Source organism: Cherax quadricarinatus, chromosome 81 (assembly GCF_038502225.1).
Source record: "Cherax quadricarinatus isolate ZL_2023a chromosome 81, ASM3850222v1, whole genome shotgun sequence".
Taxonomy (NCBI): Eukaryota; Metazoa; Arthropoda; class Malacostraca; order Decapoda; family Parastacidae; genus Cherax; species Cherax quadricarinatus.
Genome location: NC_091372.1, coordinates 9,456,737 through 9,469,936, shown reverse-complemented (window position 1 = coordinate 9,469,936; position 13,200 = coordinate 9,456,737). Strand labels below are relative to the sequence as shown.

Here is a 13,200-nt window from a genome sequence, read left to right as displayed (position 1 = left end):
ACAGGGATCAATCTTGGACCCGTTGTTGTTTATAATATATATCAATGATCTTGATGAGGGAATTACTAGTGATATGAGCAAATTCGCCGATGACACAAAGATAGGTAGGATAATTGATTCAAACGTAGATGTTATGGAACTTCAGGAGGATTTAAACAAACTCTATTCTTGGTCAGAAAAGTGGCAGATGCAGTTCAATGTAGATAAATGCAAGGTTCTGAAGCTTGGGAGTGCCCATAACCCTAGTACTTATAAGTTAAATGATGTAGAACTTAGCCATACAGATTGCGAAAAGGACTTGGGGGTTATGGTGAGCAGCAACCTTAAACCAAGACAGCAATGCCTAAGCGTACGTAATAAGGCAAATAGATTACTGGGATTTATGTCAAGAAGTGTAAGCAACAGAAGTCCAGAGGTCATACTGCAGCTTTATACATCATTAGTAAGGCCTCACCTAGATTATGCAGCTCAGTTCTGGTCTCCGTATTACAAAATGGACATAAATTCGTTAGAAAACATTCAGCGTAGGATGACTAAATTAATACATAGCATTAGAAATCTTCCTTATGAAGAAAGATTGAAGACTCTTAAGTTACATTCACTTGTTAGACGAAGAATGAGGGGAGACCTGATCGAAGTGTATAAGTGGAAGATAGGTATTAATAAAGGGGATATTAATAAGGTCTTGAGGATGTCTCTCCAAGAGAGAACCCGCAGTAATGTATTTAAATTAGATAAGTTTAGATTTAGAAAGGACATAGGAAAGTATTGGTTTGGAAATAGGGTAGTTGATGAGTGGAACAGTCTACCTAGTTGGGTTATTGAGGCTAGGACTTTGGGTAGTTTCAAATCTAGGTTGGATAAGTACATGAGTGGGAGGGGTTGGATTTGAGTGGGACTTTCACATCAGAGCTTATTTCTTGGGTGGCATTGAAAATTGGGTTGGGCAAATGTTTTGTTAGTGGGATGAATTGTAAAGGACCTGCCTAGTATGGGCCAGCAGGCCTCCTGCAGTGTTCCTCCTTTCTTATGTTCTTATGACTCACGAAATCGTAATGACACGATTGCAAACAAACCATACCACGGGCGGGGATAGAACACTCTCTGATCGCGGGTTCTATCCCCGCCCATGGTATGGTTTGCAATCTTGAGTCATGTTGACGGCTTTGAGGGGACTTGAGCTAGAGTTTGTCACGGCCACACTTGCTGGAGATTCGTTTGTAAAAACTTGCATTTGTAGTCACAGTGGTGCCTATGTTAACCTTCCTATTGTGTAGAAATATACCTAGTTGGACGAATCTTATTGTGGCTAGCTGGTCCAGTGGCCAACGAGACGGTCTGGAGTTTCGAGACTCTCTGATCGCGGGTTCTATCCCCACCCGTGGTATGGCTTAATCCTACCATACACCATTTTTCAATACTTATGAGAAATGGAGACATGCTCATAGACGTTATTTATATATTTTTTTCTTTTTTGGGTGGCAAACTTTTTCAAATCAGGAGAAAGTACATGTGGAGCTTGGGAATATAAAGCCAGGATGACTACTATGTAGAGGTGCGAGGGTCCGGGTTCGATTCCCGGCTAAGGGGCCGAAACATTGTAAGTTTTACCTTACACCGGTTGTCCCTGTTCATCCATCAGTATAAAATGGGTACCTGGGTGTTAGCGGACTGGTGTGGGTCGCATCCTGGGAAAAAACTGACCTAATTCGCAGGAAATACTCAGCATAACAAGCGGCTTTCTATATAATAGTACGTCATTGATGTCAGCTATGATCTGTATACCTTGTACATGTACTGGTAGTAAATAAAGATATTATTATTATTATTATTATTATTATTATTATTATTATTATTATTATTATTATTATTATTATTATTATTATTATTATTATTATATTATTATTATTATTATTATTATTATTATTATTATTATTATTATTATTATTATTATTATTATTATTATTATTATTATTATTATTATTATTATTATTATTATTATTATTATTATTATTATGACATGATCATGTGAATATGTGAAAAGATCAAGTAGTCCAGTTTGTCGAAAAAGAGGAGATCCATAGGTTGAATACTTCTTCATCCCCTTGTTTATGATGGTGTCAATTCTGATAGTTGATACTAATGTCTTCTGGTGAGATTGTCTTCCTCTAGTTACTGCAGCATCCCAAAACCTGAACTCAGTCTAGCTGACCGATTTTCCCCGAGTTCTTTCATGGATATCAGCCAGCTGCCTGAATCTCAAATGCTATTTACATACTGAGGCGAATGCATCTCTGATGCATTCACTCCTAGTATCCTAGTTTACTCCTAGTATCTGCAAAACTATTTGGTGTAATAGACAGGAAATCCTTCGTACGCGATAGTTTGACAGAAAAAAAAATATATCCTCAGTGTTGAAGGATACGTGATAAGAGTATGATACAACAACATCGTTTGCGGTGGAATTTTACCTGGAGTTTACCTGGAGAGAGTTCCGGGGGTCAACGCCCCCGCGGCCCGGTCTGTGACCAGGCCTCCTTGAGGTAAGAGCAAATAAACAAGAACAAGAACTAGAAAGAAAATAGAAGAAAATCCAAAGGGGTGTGTATATATATATGCTTGTACATGTATGTGTAGTGTGACCTAATTGTAAGTAGAAGTAGCAAGACGTACCTGAAATCTTGCATGTGTATGAGACAGAAAAATGGACACCAGCAATCCTACCATCATGTAAAACAATTACAGGTTTCCGTTTTACACTCACTTGGCAGGACGGTAGTACCTCCCTGGGCATGATGAGAATATCATCACGCTTGACATATAATGATTGGAAAATCATCCTATGGGAGGGGGTAGGACAGAAACCCATCTCATGTGGGGTATGGCAAGAAAATTATCTTGTGAGATGGAACAGGGCGTGAAAGCCGTGTAGTGTGACAGAATATAAAAAAAACTACCCCGTGTGGCGAATAACAACACCAGAAATTATCCTTCGTGATGTAGTATGAGAGAAAATTTTCCTGTGTGAATGAGACTGTCAGGAACAAAATATTTTTAACGATGGACTGTGAGAGAAATATTCCTAGTGTAACTGAGTATGACAAATATCGTATGGCAAATATCGTATGACAAAAATCGTGACAAAAGGCACAATACTGTGACTGATACAACACACGAATAACCCGCACATAGGACAGAGGAGCTTTACGACGACGTTTCGGACCGACTTGGCCATTTACAAAGTCAAAGTTACGTCGCCGTAAGCTCCTGCCTCATACACTTGTATCTATAAAAACAGCAGGAGAGTTAAAACGAATAAAAATGGAAGATTTCCTTCAGATTTCCATTATGATTTAATTTTGATTGATGTAAATTATACGATTTTCTAAAGAACTTCTGGAAAATTTGTCCTCGAGAAATTTTATCCTTATTGTTGGCTAATTGTATAGGAAAAGTCACCTAACAATAATTTGTTATAAGATCTGTTCACTGAGTGCTGGCACTATGACTTACACTGTGGCACTATGTGTAGTTTAACTTTGCTTAGAGGGTGATGGGGGGGGTCTGATAAAGACCCCTGTAACCTCTGTAATTTTGTTCTTTTGTAACCTCTGTAATCCTGTTGTTTTGCGCTGCTGATTGCAGGTTGAGCTGCGGGTGTACAATAAACTATCATGCAACAAGAAGCACGACAATGGGGGAGCTATTATGGGGACCAAATCTGCAGTCACCCGTAGCTCACCCTAACTGGAGTCTGTGGGTGTCTCGCTGAGCACAGTGAAGAGTTGTCACTCGCATATATCGACTAAGTATAATCAGAAAGGGTTAATTGTGGTAATTATTGAATCAGTATTGATTACCCTCAGCCAGTGCAATTTCCGTATTTTACTGGAAACATACATTTCCGAAATGACTCAAACTACAATTAATCTATTTTTCATTATATCTTAGCAGACATATGTACACATATAAGGTTTAATAAATCAAACCATTGTGGAATATTTGTATACTTCGTCTTCCAACAAACCGGCCGTATCCCACCGAGGCAGGGTGACCCAAAAGATAAAATGAAAGTTTCTCCTTTTAAATTTAGTAAAATATACAGGAGAGGGAGTTACTAGACCCTTGCTCCCGGCATTTTAGTCGCCTCTTACGACACGCATGGCTGACGGAGGAAGGATTCTGCTCCACTTCCCCACGGAAGTGATCGCGCCAGTAGTTCAGAGTAGTCTTGCGACTGAGTTCCTTGATCAGTCAGGTTAAGCAGTGTTGTGTTTGTGTAGTTGTGAGTGTGTTTGTTGTTAGACTGGAAGGTCGTAGCTCTCTCAGGAAAGGGGCGTGGTGACATCTGTAGGAACTACAGTAAACACTCCACTCCTCCCTCCCTCCAGCACTCCCACCCTGGGAGAGGCTCAGTATATAACTCCACAGCTCTGGTCAACATCATTCATTCTCTCGTCCCAGCAACAACATGAAGGTGAGATACAACTACTAAACAGTGTTTACCTTCATTTTTCCGAGTAATCAATTATGTTTACTGAAAACCTAGTTTTACAGACACTATTGCTGTTGCTTCACAGATCGTGTTGGGCACCGAAGTCTGGTCATCAGCTACTAAATTTATGTCTGTGGTTTCTTTATAATGGTCCTGCGCCATCTGTGTTAGGTGGCGCATTCTGGTCGTCATCAAGAGAAAAATAATGGTTGCCTTTTCTTTACGCAGGTGGTATTTGCTCTAGCCATGGTGGGTGTCGTGGTGGGTGTGCCACCACAGTATGGTTACCCTCCTGCCCCACACTATAGACCCACTCCATCCTACCCTCCTGCCCCACATTACAAACCCACTCCATCATACAGCCCAGCTCCCTCCTACCAGCCAGCTCCCTACCATCCCACTCCATCCTACAAGCCATCCCCGTCCTATGATGTAAGTTATCTAAGAATATTTAAGTGCTTATTTACTTATTATATATTTTAGATGTGAGAAATATTAAGATTATTTAATATAATGCTAACAGAAAATAATACAGCCACATTCTGTGATAAGTTATTTTATGATCATTCCACAGAGTCATCCACGGTACGACTTCAACTATGCTGTGAAGGACGACTATTCTGGTAACGACTTCGGTCACCAGGAGACTCGTGATGGCTACAACACCCAGGGGACTTACTACGTGCAGCTCCCAGACGGTCGTCTGCAGCAGGTGACCTACACTGTCAATGGTGACTCTGGCTACGTGGCTGAGGTCACCTACCAGGGAGAGGCTCAGTACCCTCACTACCAACCATCCTACCATCCTGCTCCATCTTATCCTAAACCATCCTACAAGTCTTCTCCATCCTATCATCCAACTCCAAGCTACAGTCCACTGCCAGTCTATGCATAACTCTCACCGTGTATTTACTTCTTATATTTATCAATAAACTGAGAACAAGCTATGATCATCTTTGAATCCCAATGTAATAGTTTCTGATACATTTATCTAGAATGGATAGTGCTTTTAACATGACCCAGTCATTACTCACCCACCCACCTCACCACTACCCCAGTTTCAACCAGCCATCACCCAACCACCAAGTTCAGCTCCACCGGTGCACTACACAAACACCCACCTTTTTTCTAGTCAACAGTGCTGTCTACTGATGCTTTAGTAAACCATGACAACATCCATGCAGCAGCTAGAGTCTACTTCTGTGAATGGAAGTTCACTGATAACTATTTTAATGTGAGATTTGAGACTAGTACGATTAGAAGACAGAGAACCGAGACTTTATATCTTAGTGATGCGACGACAAAGACAGGAACAACATTTCACTCAATATAGAGCTTAATCATGATCTGATAGAGCTCTTCACAAAACGAAACCTGATTGTTTCCTTACACGAAATTCCCTTCTAGTACACACAAACCTATATCAGTACCACTTACATTTTCACTTTTAATTCACAATTTGGAGAGTCTTGATCATAGTTTATAGAACATTAAAATGGTATAAAATACCGACAGGTTGTTAGGTAAGACACATATGCAACAGTTAGGTATCTTTATTGTGAAACGTTTCGCCTACACAGTAGGCTTCTTCAGTCAAGTACAGAAAAGTTGATAGAAGCAGAAGATACTTGAAGACGATGTAATCAGTCCATCACCCTTAAAGTTTTGAGGTGGTCAGTCCCTCAGTCTGGAGAAGAGCATTGTTCCATAGTTTCCATTGTTTCATACTATGGAACAATGCTCTTCTCCAGACTGAGGGACTGACCACCTCAAAACTTTAAGGGTGATGGACTGATTACATCGTCTTCAAGTATCTTCTGCTTCTATCAACTTTTCTGTACTTGACTGAAGAAGCCTACTGTGTAGGCGAAACGTTTCACAATAAAGATACCTAACTGTTGCATATGTGTCTTACCTAACATCATAGTTTATAGTTAACTATTATCAAAACTTCAAAATGGTCCAAGATGAGCCGTAACATTAAAATTTTTTTGATTACCTCCAATTCTTTAAAATCTTTAGAACTCCTATGAGTTTAACGCTTCCTCATGAACATAATATTAATGTAAACTTAATCTTATGTTTGTGTTAAACAAAATTACTCCACATCAATGGTGAAAAAAATTCGTGAGACGTGATCATTACTTCAGCACCAAAGGTAAACAACAGTTTTGGTCAAATTTTTGGGTGGTTGATTAATGGAGTTTAAAGCTCGTTTAGTACGCGAGGGTCGTTAAGCTGTATGTCAGACACTCATAACCAATTACAATATTTTAACCCATAAAACAAGAGATTAAACTTATCATAAACAGACATATACTTCACTGTGTATATCCAGTGGTTAGCTTTTCTGCCCATTAAAACTCTTTCCTGATAATCAAGTAAATATTGCAAACAAACAATAACTAGATATATAAATCACAAATAAATATTAGATTATTTATTGAAACAATTGTTATTGATATACAATGAAAGATTTTCCTCAAATATTATTTTTTGGCTAAACTCAAAATTTCCATGCTGACCTGTCCTACCTAATGTAAAGCTTACTGGCGATTTGGACTATATAATTTGCATACTAACTTAACCATAAATAAATTTTAGCCATACACTGGGATGGGCCTATAGGCTTGGAGAGGAGTGAAGTCTGGGGCTGGCCTATAGGCTGGCTGGTAGGTCGGGTATCTGGCTTCTCCTTGGTAGGTGACCTCAACCAGGTAGCCAGAGTCACCACTGACAGTGTAGGTCACCTGCTGCAGACGACCGTCGGGGAGCTGCACGTAGTACGACCCCTGAGTGTGGTCACCATCACGAGACTCCTGGTGACCGAAGTCGTTGCCGGAGGGAGGGTCGTTCACAGCATAGTCGAAGCTGTACCGTGCTGGAGCCTACCAAGGAGAAAATGGAATGAGCACTTAGATTTATTCTCAAAATAATGCTTTCAGTTCGTGAATATTTTCAGAATACATTCTGAAGCTCGTGCTTTATGAACATGCATAGATTTTGAAGCCAAAAAAAAAAAATGGTAATTACCCTTATTTTCTGGTAAGCAAAGCCATGAAACTGTTTTAAGCTCAATAGATAAAATGCTTTCAGTGCATATCTATGAGAAAACGCATAGTAGTGAACCAGGTAACAGCCAGTTAAGAGGCAGGGCCAGGAGCTGTGAATACACACCTATAAAAAAGAATAGGTATAAACAAGGTTACTTTACCGAAGTGTAGGATGGTGCTGGTCTGTATGATGGTGAGAATCCGTATGGTGGTCCAGATGGTGCTGCCACAGCGGCTGCAGCCACAGTTAGTACAAGAATGACCTGGTGATGAAAATGAAGAGTTTGAGACCTATTAAACCCAGAAAAGTAGTGATAATAAAGTGTTAAAAAAAAAATCTTTTACTTATTGTGGAAAATGTTTGGTTCTCTGCCTCAGGTGAATGACTTAAGTCACATGAGAAAGTTCACAAGTGAGCGAAAAGTTTCTTCTGAGTCCTTTTATCATAATGTGTCGTCTCTTGCATAATGTGTCGTCCCTTTTATCATAATGTGTCGTCTCTTGCATAATGTGTCGTCCCTTTCATCATAATTTGTCGTCTCTTGCATAATGTGTCGTCCCTTTTATCATAATTTGTCGTCTCTTGCATAACGTGTCGTCCCTTTTATCATAATGTGTCGTCTCTTGCATAACGTGTCGTCCCTTTTATCATAATGTGTCGTCTCTTGCATAACGTGTCGTCCCTTTTATCATAATGTGTCGTCTCTTGCATAATGTGTCGTCCCTTTTATCATAATGTGTCGTCTCTTGCATAACGTGTCGTCCCTTTTATCATAATGTGTCGTCTCTTGCATAATGTGTCGTCCCTTTTATCATAATGTGTCGTCTCTTGCATAATGTGTCGTCCCTTTTATCATAATGTGTCGTCTCTTGCATAATGTGTCGTCCCTTTTATCATAATGTGTCGTCTCTTGCATAACGTGTCGTCCCTTTTATCATAATGTGTCGTCTCTTGCATAATGTGTCGTCCCTTTTATCATAATGTGTCGTCTCTTGCATAATGTGTCGTCCCTTTTATCATAATGTGTCGTCTCTTGCATAATGTGTCGTCCCTTTTATCATAATGTGTCGTCTCTTGCATAATGTGTCGTCCCTTTTATCATAATGTGTCGTCTCAGTACGGAGGTACTGCACAGACTTAGACGTAATAACCCAGGATAATCCATTTAGATAATTGAATTACCATATATTAGCCACTTGGACTACAAAATAATAGATTTTTAGCCAAAAAAATTACTTCTGGTGGTGTCAAGGAAATAGTCTAAAAAAAGGGTAAATCCTGACGTCCTACCCCAGGATACAAACAACCATTAATTAACAACACACTAAATTCAGCTTAACAATTTATTGCAAGTCAAACAGGGGTGGGAGGTCTAACCATCTTTACATGCCTCGTTCCGCCTTAGATTGAACCCAGGACCCTTCCATTATGACCTATGAAGACATATTAGTCTGACTTATGTATGCATGTATTACTGACGGAAGTTATGAATATAATATCATGTATATAATAACATCTGATATCAAGTCTGAAAAATCAACATTTCGCTATTGTAAAAATTCTGTGGAACACCATGATGATTTACCTTCATGGTGGTGATGGTGATGGTAGTGTGCGGTGCCCAGCCATGCTGCTCCGCTGCTTATATACCCTCCCAAGGACCTCTGGGTATGTCGTGATACCCAGCATGCAACAACTGGGTTAAACACAAAAAGTCAGGAAAGCTGCGGATAAATAGTGAAAATGTGGACTGGGTCACTAAGATCATGTGTCATGCATGGATCACGTTGTGTACAAGGACACTCTGAAGCCTCTTCGTATGTTTCCAACACTCAGTAATCCTATAACACACATTTTCACAGTATACACAAATGTGCGGGTTATTTGTGTATCGTTCCAGACACGGTATTGTGCCTTTTTTTGTTATTTCACAGTATTTTTGAATGCAGTTATGAAAACATGGAGACACACACACATGGACCTTAATTTGAGATATCTATTTCTTGGAAACCAAGTTTTTTCAAATCTTTAGAGAGTATATATGGTACATGGAACCATATAGACAAAGTGGCTACTGTTTAGAGGTGTGTATGACATGAGCATGTGAATATCTGTTAAGATCAAGTCGTCGAGTTTGACGAATAAGATTAGTCCGTGTTCTGAACACTTTTTTTTATCCCGTGTCTGTCATGTTGATGCTAATGTCTTCTGGTGAGATTGTCTCTCTCTAGTTGCTGCAGCATCCCAACACCTGAGCTCTAGTATGGTTAACCTGTTTTCCCAGAGTTCCTTCAAAGATATCAGTATATTGCCTGAATCTCAGATGCTGTTTACGTTTTGAGATGACTTTATCTCTGATATTCTTAAAAGAAAAACTGACCCGTGTGATGATCAGCAAAAGTCATCCAGTGTGATGCACCATGACAGGAAAAGATCATTTGCAATCGAGACTGAAAAGAAAAAATCTTACACGACGGAGTCGTGTACGTACAAGGTATACAGACCATAGCTGACATGAATGACATACTACTATATAGAAAGCCGCTTGTTATGCTGAGCATTTCTCGCAAATTAGGTCAGTTTTGTCTCAGGATACGACCCACACAAGTCCACTAACACCTAGATACCTATTTTACTGATGGGTGAACATAGACAGCCGGTATAAGGAAACACGTCCAATGTTTCCACCTCTTCGCCGGGAATCGAACCTGAACCCTCACCATGCCACGGTGCACCGTGACACTGTTTTCTCCATGAGTGGTCCTGGTACTAGTTTTAAATAATTTTCTACCATTTACGTTGCCTTAACTTGATTTTACATAGTTTTTTATTATATATATTCTCTAATTTGATGTATCAAGGGGCTTTGTTAATCGTTTTTTTAGTTACAGAGAATAAAAACACAATTCTGTGGCTGGAATAATTCGCTAATATAACACACTGACTTTCGTGGATTATTCTAGGTTAAATTTGTTTAAGTTACCGCTATTGTGTGTCTGAAACTATTGCGTTTAATGTAACTATTGTTAATCTTGAGAAAAGAGAAAGTTATCAGTGCATCACTAGAGAGGGTTAACTTGAACCAGTGTATAACAAAGTAGACGAAGAAACGAGGTTAAAAAAGTTAAACGAATCTATAAATTACTGTTGCAAAGTAATCGAACCCATCGGAATAAGAGATTTCTTTCAAATTTTTATTAACATTTGATTGTGATGTAAATTATTTTATTTTAGAAAAAATCGGAAAATTTTACTCCTTGACGATTTTTTGCCTTACTGATGTTTTCTAAATCGTCAAGAAAAGGCAGCTGACACTACATTACAAGATGACGTGTTGAGTCAGTGACGGAGGTACCGTGGCACTATGACAGAGGTACTGTGGCACTATGTGCCAGGTAGCTATGCTAACAGGGGGTTGTCTGATAAAGACCCTCTTTGACCTCTGTACTGCAGTACTTTTTTGGGTTACTATTCGCTGTATTATTGTGCGGGTGTATAATAATACAATCTCAGTTGAAGCACGAATATAGGGGAACCGAAAACATTATGGTGAACCCAGCCTGTAGACAGCCGTGACTCACCTAAACTGGACTCAGTGGGTGTCCCACAAGGCACAATAATAAACTGTCACCCACATAGCTTAGCATAATAGGTAAGGGTTACATGAAGTAAATATTCTCCTGTTACTTCACTAATAAAATAAATAAGATTAATCTGACTGGATTAACCTGAGCCATTTCCGGGTTTTATCGGAAGAATACATGTCTGAAGACATCCAGACTTCACTTAATTTATTTCTCAGTATATCTTGGCAGGCACAATATTGTGGAATACGTGAATGCGTTCTTTTTATAAATTTATGTTATCTACGACCCCACAATTATGCATATTTTAGCGTGGCTCTGCGGTTGATGTCCGCATTGCTTGGTCAGTCAGGTTAAGCAGTGTTGTGTTTGTGTAGTTGTGAGTGTGTTTGTTGTTGGATTGGAAGGTCGTAGCTCTCTCAGGAAAGGGGCGTGGTGACTTCTGTAGGAACTACAGTAAACACTCCACTCCTCCCTCCCTCCAGCACTCCCACCCTGGGAGAGGCTCAGTATATAACTCCACAGCTCTGGTCAACATCATTCATTCTCTCGTCCCAGCAACAACATGAAGGTGAGATGCAACTACTGAAAAGTATTTACTTTCATTTTTCTGAATTATCAATTATATTTAAGAATTTTACTGAAGACCTGTTTTTATAGACATAATTTCCGTTCTTCCACAAATTATGTGGGCAATCGAAGTGTTGGTTATCAACCACTAAAGTTTATGTCTCTGTTTCTCTATATTTATCCATGTTGAGTATCGCATTCTGGTCGTCAACACAAAAATAATGCTTGTCGTTTCTTAACACAGGTGGCATTTGCTCTAGCCATGGTGAGTGTCGTGGTGGGTGTGCCACAACAGTATGGTTACCCTCCTGCCCGACACTATAGGCCCACTCCATCCTACCCTCCTGCCCCACATTACAAACCCACTCCATCATACAGCCCAGCTCCCTCCTACCAGCCAGCTCCCTACCATCCCACTCCATCCTACAAGCCATCCCCGTCCTATGATGTAAGTTATCTAGGAATATTTAATTGCTTATTTATTTATTATATATTTTAGATATGAAAAAACTAAAATTATTTAATATAATTCTTAGAGAAAATAACATAACACATTCTGTGCCAGTTTATGTTGTGATCATTCCACAGAGTCATCCTCGGTACGACTTCAACTATGCTGTGAAAGACGACTATTCTGGTAACGACTTCGGTCACCAGGAGACTCGTGATGGCTACAACACCCAGGGGACTTACTACGTGCAGCTCCCTGACGGTCGTCTGCAGCAGGTGACCTACACTGTCAATGGTGACTCTGGCTACGTGGCTGAGGTCACCTACCAGGGAGAGGCTCAGTACCCTCACTACCAACCTTCCTACACTACTGCTCCATCTTATCCTAAACCATCCTACAAGCCTTCTCCATCTTATCATCCAACTCCAAGCTACAGTCCTCTGCCAGTCTATGCATAACTGTCATCGTGTATTCATATCTTGACATAATATTTATCAATAAACTGAGAACAAGCTATGATCCTCTTTTAACCCCAGTGTAACAGTTTCTGTCACATTTATGAAGAATAGACAGTACATTTAACATTATTCATCCACACACCTCACCATTATCCAAGCTTCGCCCACCCATCACCCAACCACCAAGTTCAGCTCCACCAATGCGTTCAGCTCCACCAATGCATTGCACAAACACCAGCGTGTTTTCCAATCAAAGGACTGTGTACTGATGCCTTAGTAGATCGTGACGACAATTATGCAGCAGCTGGAGTCTGCCTCTGTGCATGGAAATTCTCTGAAAACTTTTGGAATGTGAGAGTCGACATTAGGCAGATTAGAGAACGGACAACAGAGCATTTACATTTTAGTGCTTCGTCGACAATATTCAGTTACAGAAGAAGCTTACATTGGGACATTTCACTATAGAGCTTTATCATAAGTTGATAGAGCTCATAACATAACGAAAGCTGATTGTTTCCTTCTAATACACATAAATCCAAATTAGTACAATTTACATTTTCACTTTTAATTCACAATTTAGAGAGAAAA

The 13,200-nt window shown here is 39.7% G+C and overlaps 3 protein-coding genes across 3 annotated transcripts; 2 read left to right on the top strand and 1 right to left on the bottom strand.

The window, feature by feature from the left end:
- The first annotated feature begins 4,462 nt into the window (after positions 1–4,462).
- On the top strand, positions 4,463–5,442 carry LOC128699761 (cuticle protein 7-like). Its single transcript, XM_053792492.2, has 3 exons — positions 4,463–4,477; positions 4,724–4,927; positions 5,070–5,442. Exons 1-3 carry the CDS (start codon positions 4,472–4,474, stop codon positions 5,388–5,390), a joined length of 531 nt encoding a protein of 176 aa, XP_053648467.2. The 5' UTR covers positions 4,463–4,471; the 3' UTR covers positions 5,391–5,442.
- Positions 5,443–6,939: 1,497 nt separating this feature from the next.
- LOC138855105 (cuticle protein 7-like) lies at positions 6,940–9,154 on the bottom strand. Its single transcript, XM_070102356.1, has 3 exons — positions 9,135–9,154; positions 7,710–7,811; positions 6,940–7,383 (listed from the first exon to the last, which is right to left on the bottom strand). The coding sequence occupies exons 1-3, from the start codon at positions 9,138–9,140 to the stop codon at positions 7,096–7,098; spliced, it is 396 nt and encodes a 131-aa protein (XP_069958457.1). The 5' UTR covers positions 9,141–9,154; the 3' UTR covers positions 6,940–7,095.
- A 2,535-nt stretch (positions 9,155–11,689) lies between these two features.
- On the top strand, positions 11,690–13,161 carry LOC138855099 (cuticle protein 7-like). Its single transcript, XM_070102345.1, has 3 exons — positions 11,690–11,704; positions 11,948–12,151; positions 12,292–13,161. Exons 1-3 carry the CDS (start codon positions 11,699–11,701, stop codon positions 12,610–12,612), a joined length of 531 nt encoding a protein of 176 aa, XP_069958446.1. The 5' UTR covers positions 11,690–11,698; the 3' UTR covers positions 12,613–13,161.
- Positions 13,162–13,200: the final 39 nt, after the last annotated feature.

What these genes read in the sequence shown, in the direction of transcription:
- LOC128699761 (XM_053792492.2), top strand. An exon ending in AGCCATCCCCGTCCTATGAT is followed by an intron (nt 4,928 to 5,069) that starts GTAAGTTATCTA and finishes ATCATTCCACAG; the next exon opens with AGTCATCCACGGTACGACTT.
- LOC138855105 (XM_070102356.1), bottom strand. An exon ending in CAGCACCATCCTACACTTCG is followed by an intron (nt 7,384 to 7,709) that starts GTAAAGTAACCT and finishes TCTCCTTGGTAG; the next exon opens with GCTCCAGCACGGTACAGCTT.
- LOC138855099 (XM_070102345.1), top strand. An exon ending in AGCCATCCCCGTCCTATGAT is followed by an intron (nt 12,152 to 12,291) that starts GTAAGTTATCTA and finishes ATCATTCCACAG; the next exon opens with AGTCATCCTCGGTACGACTT.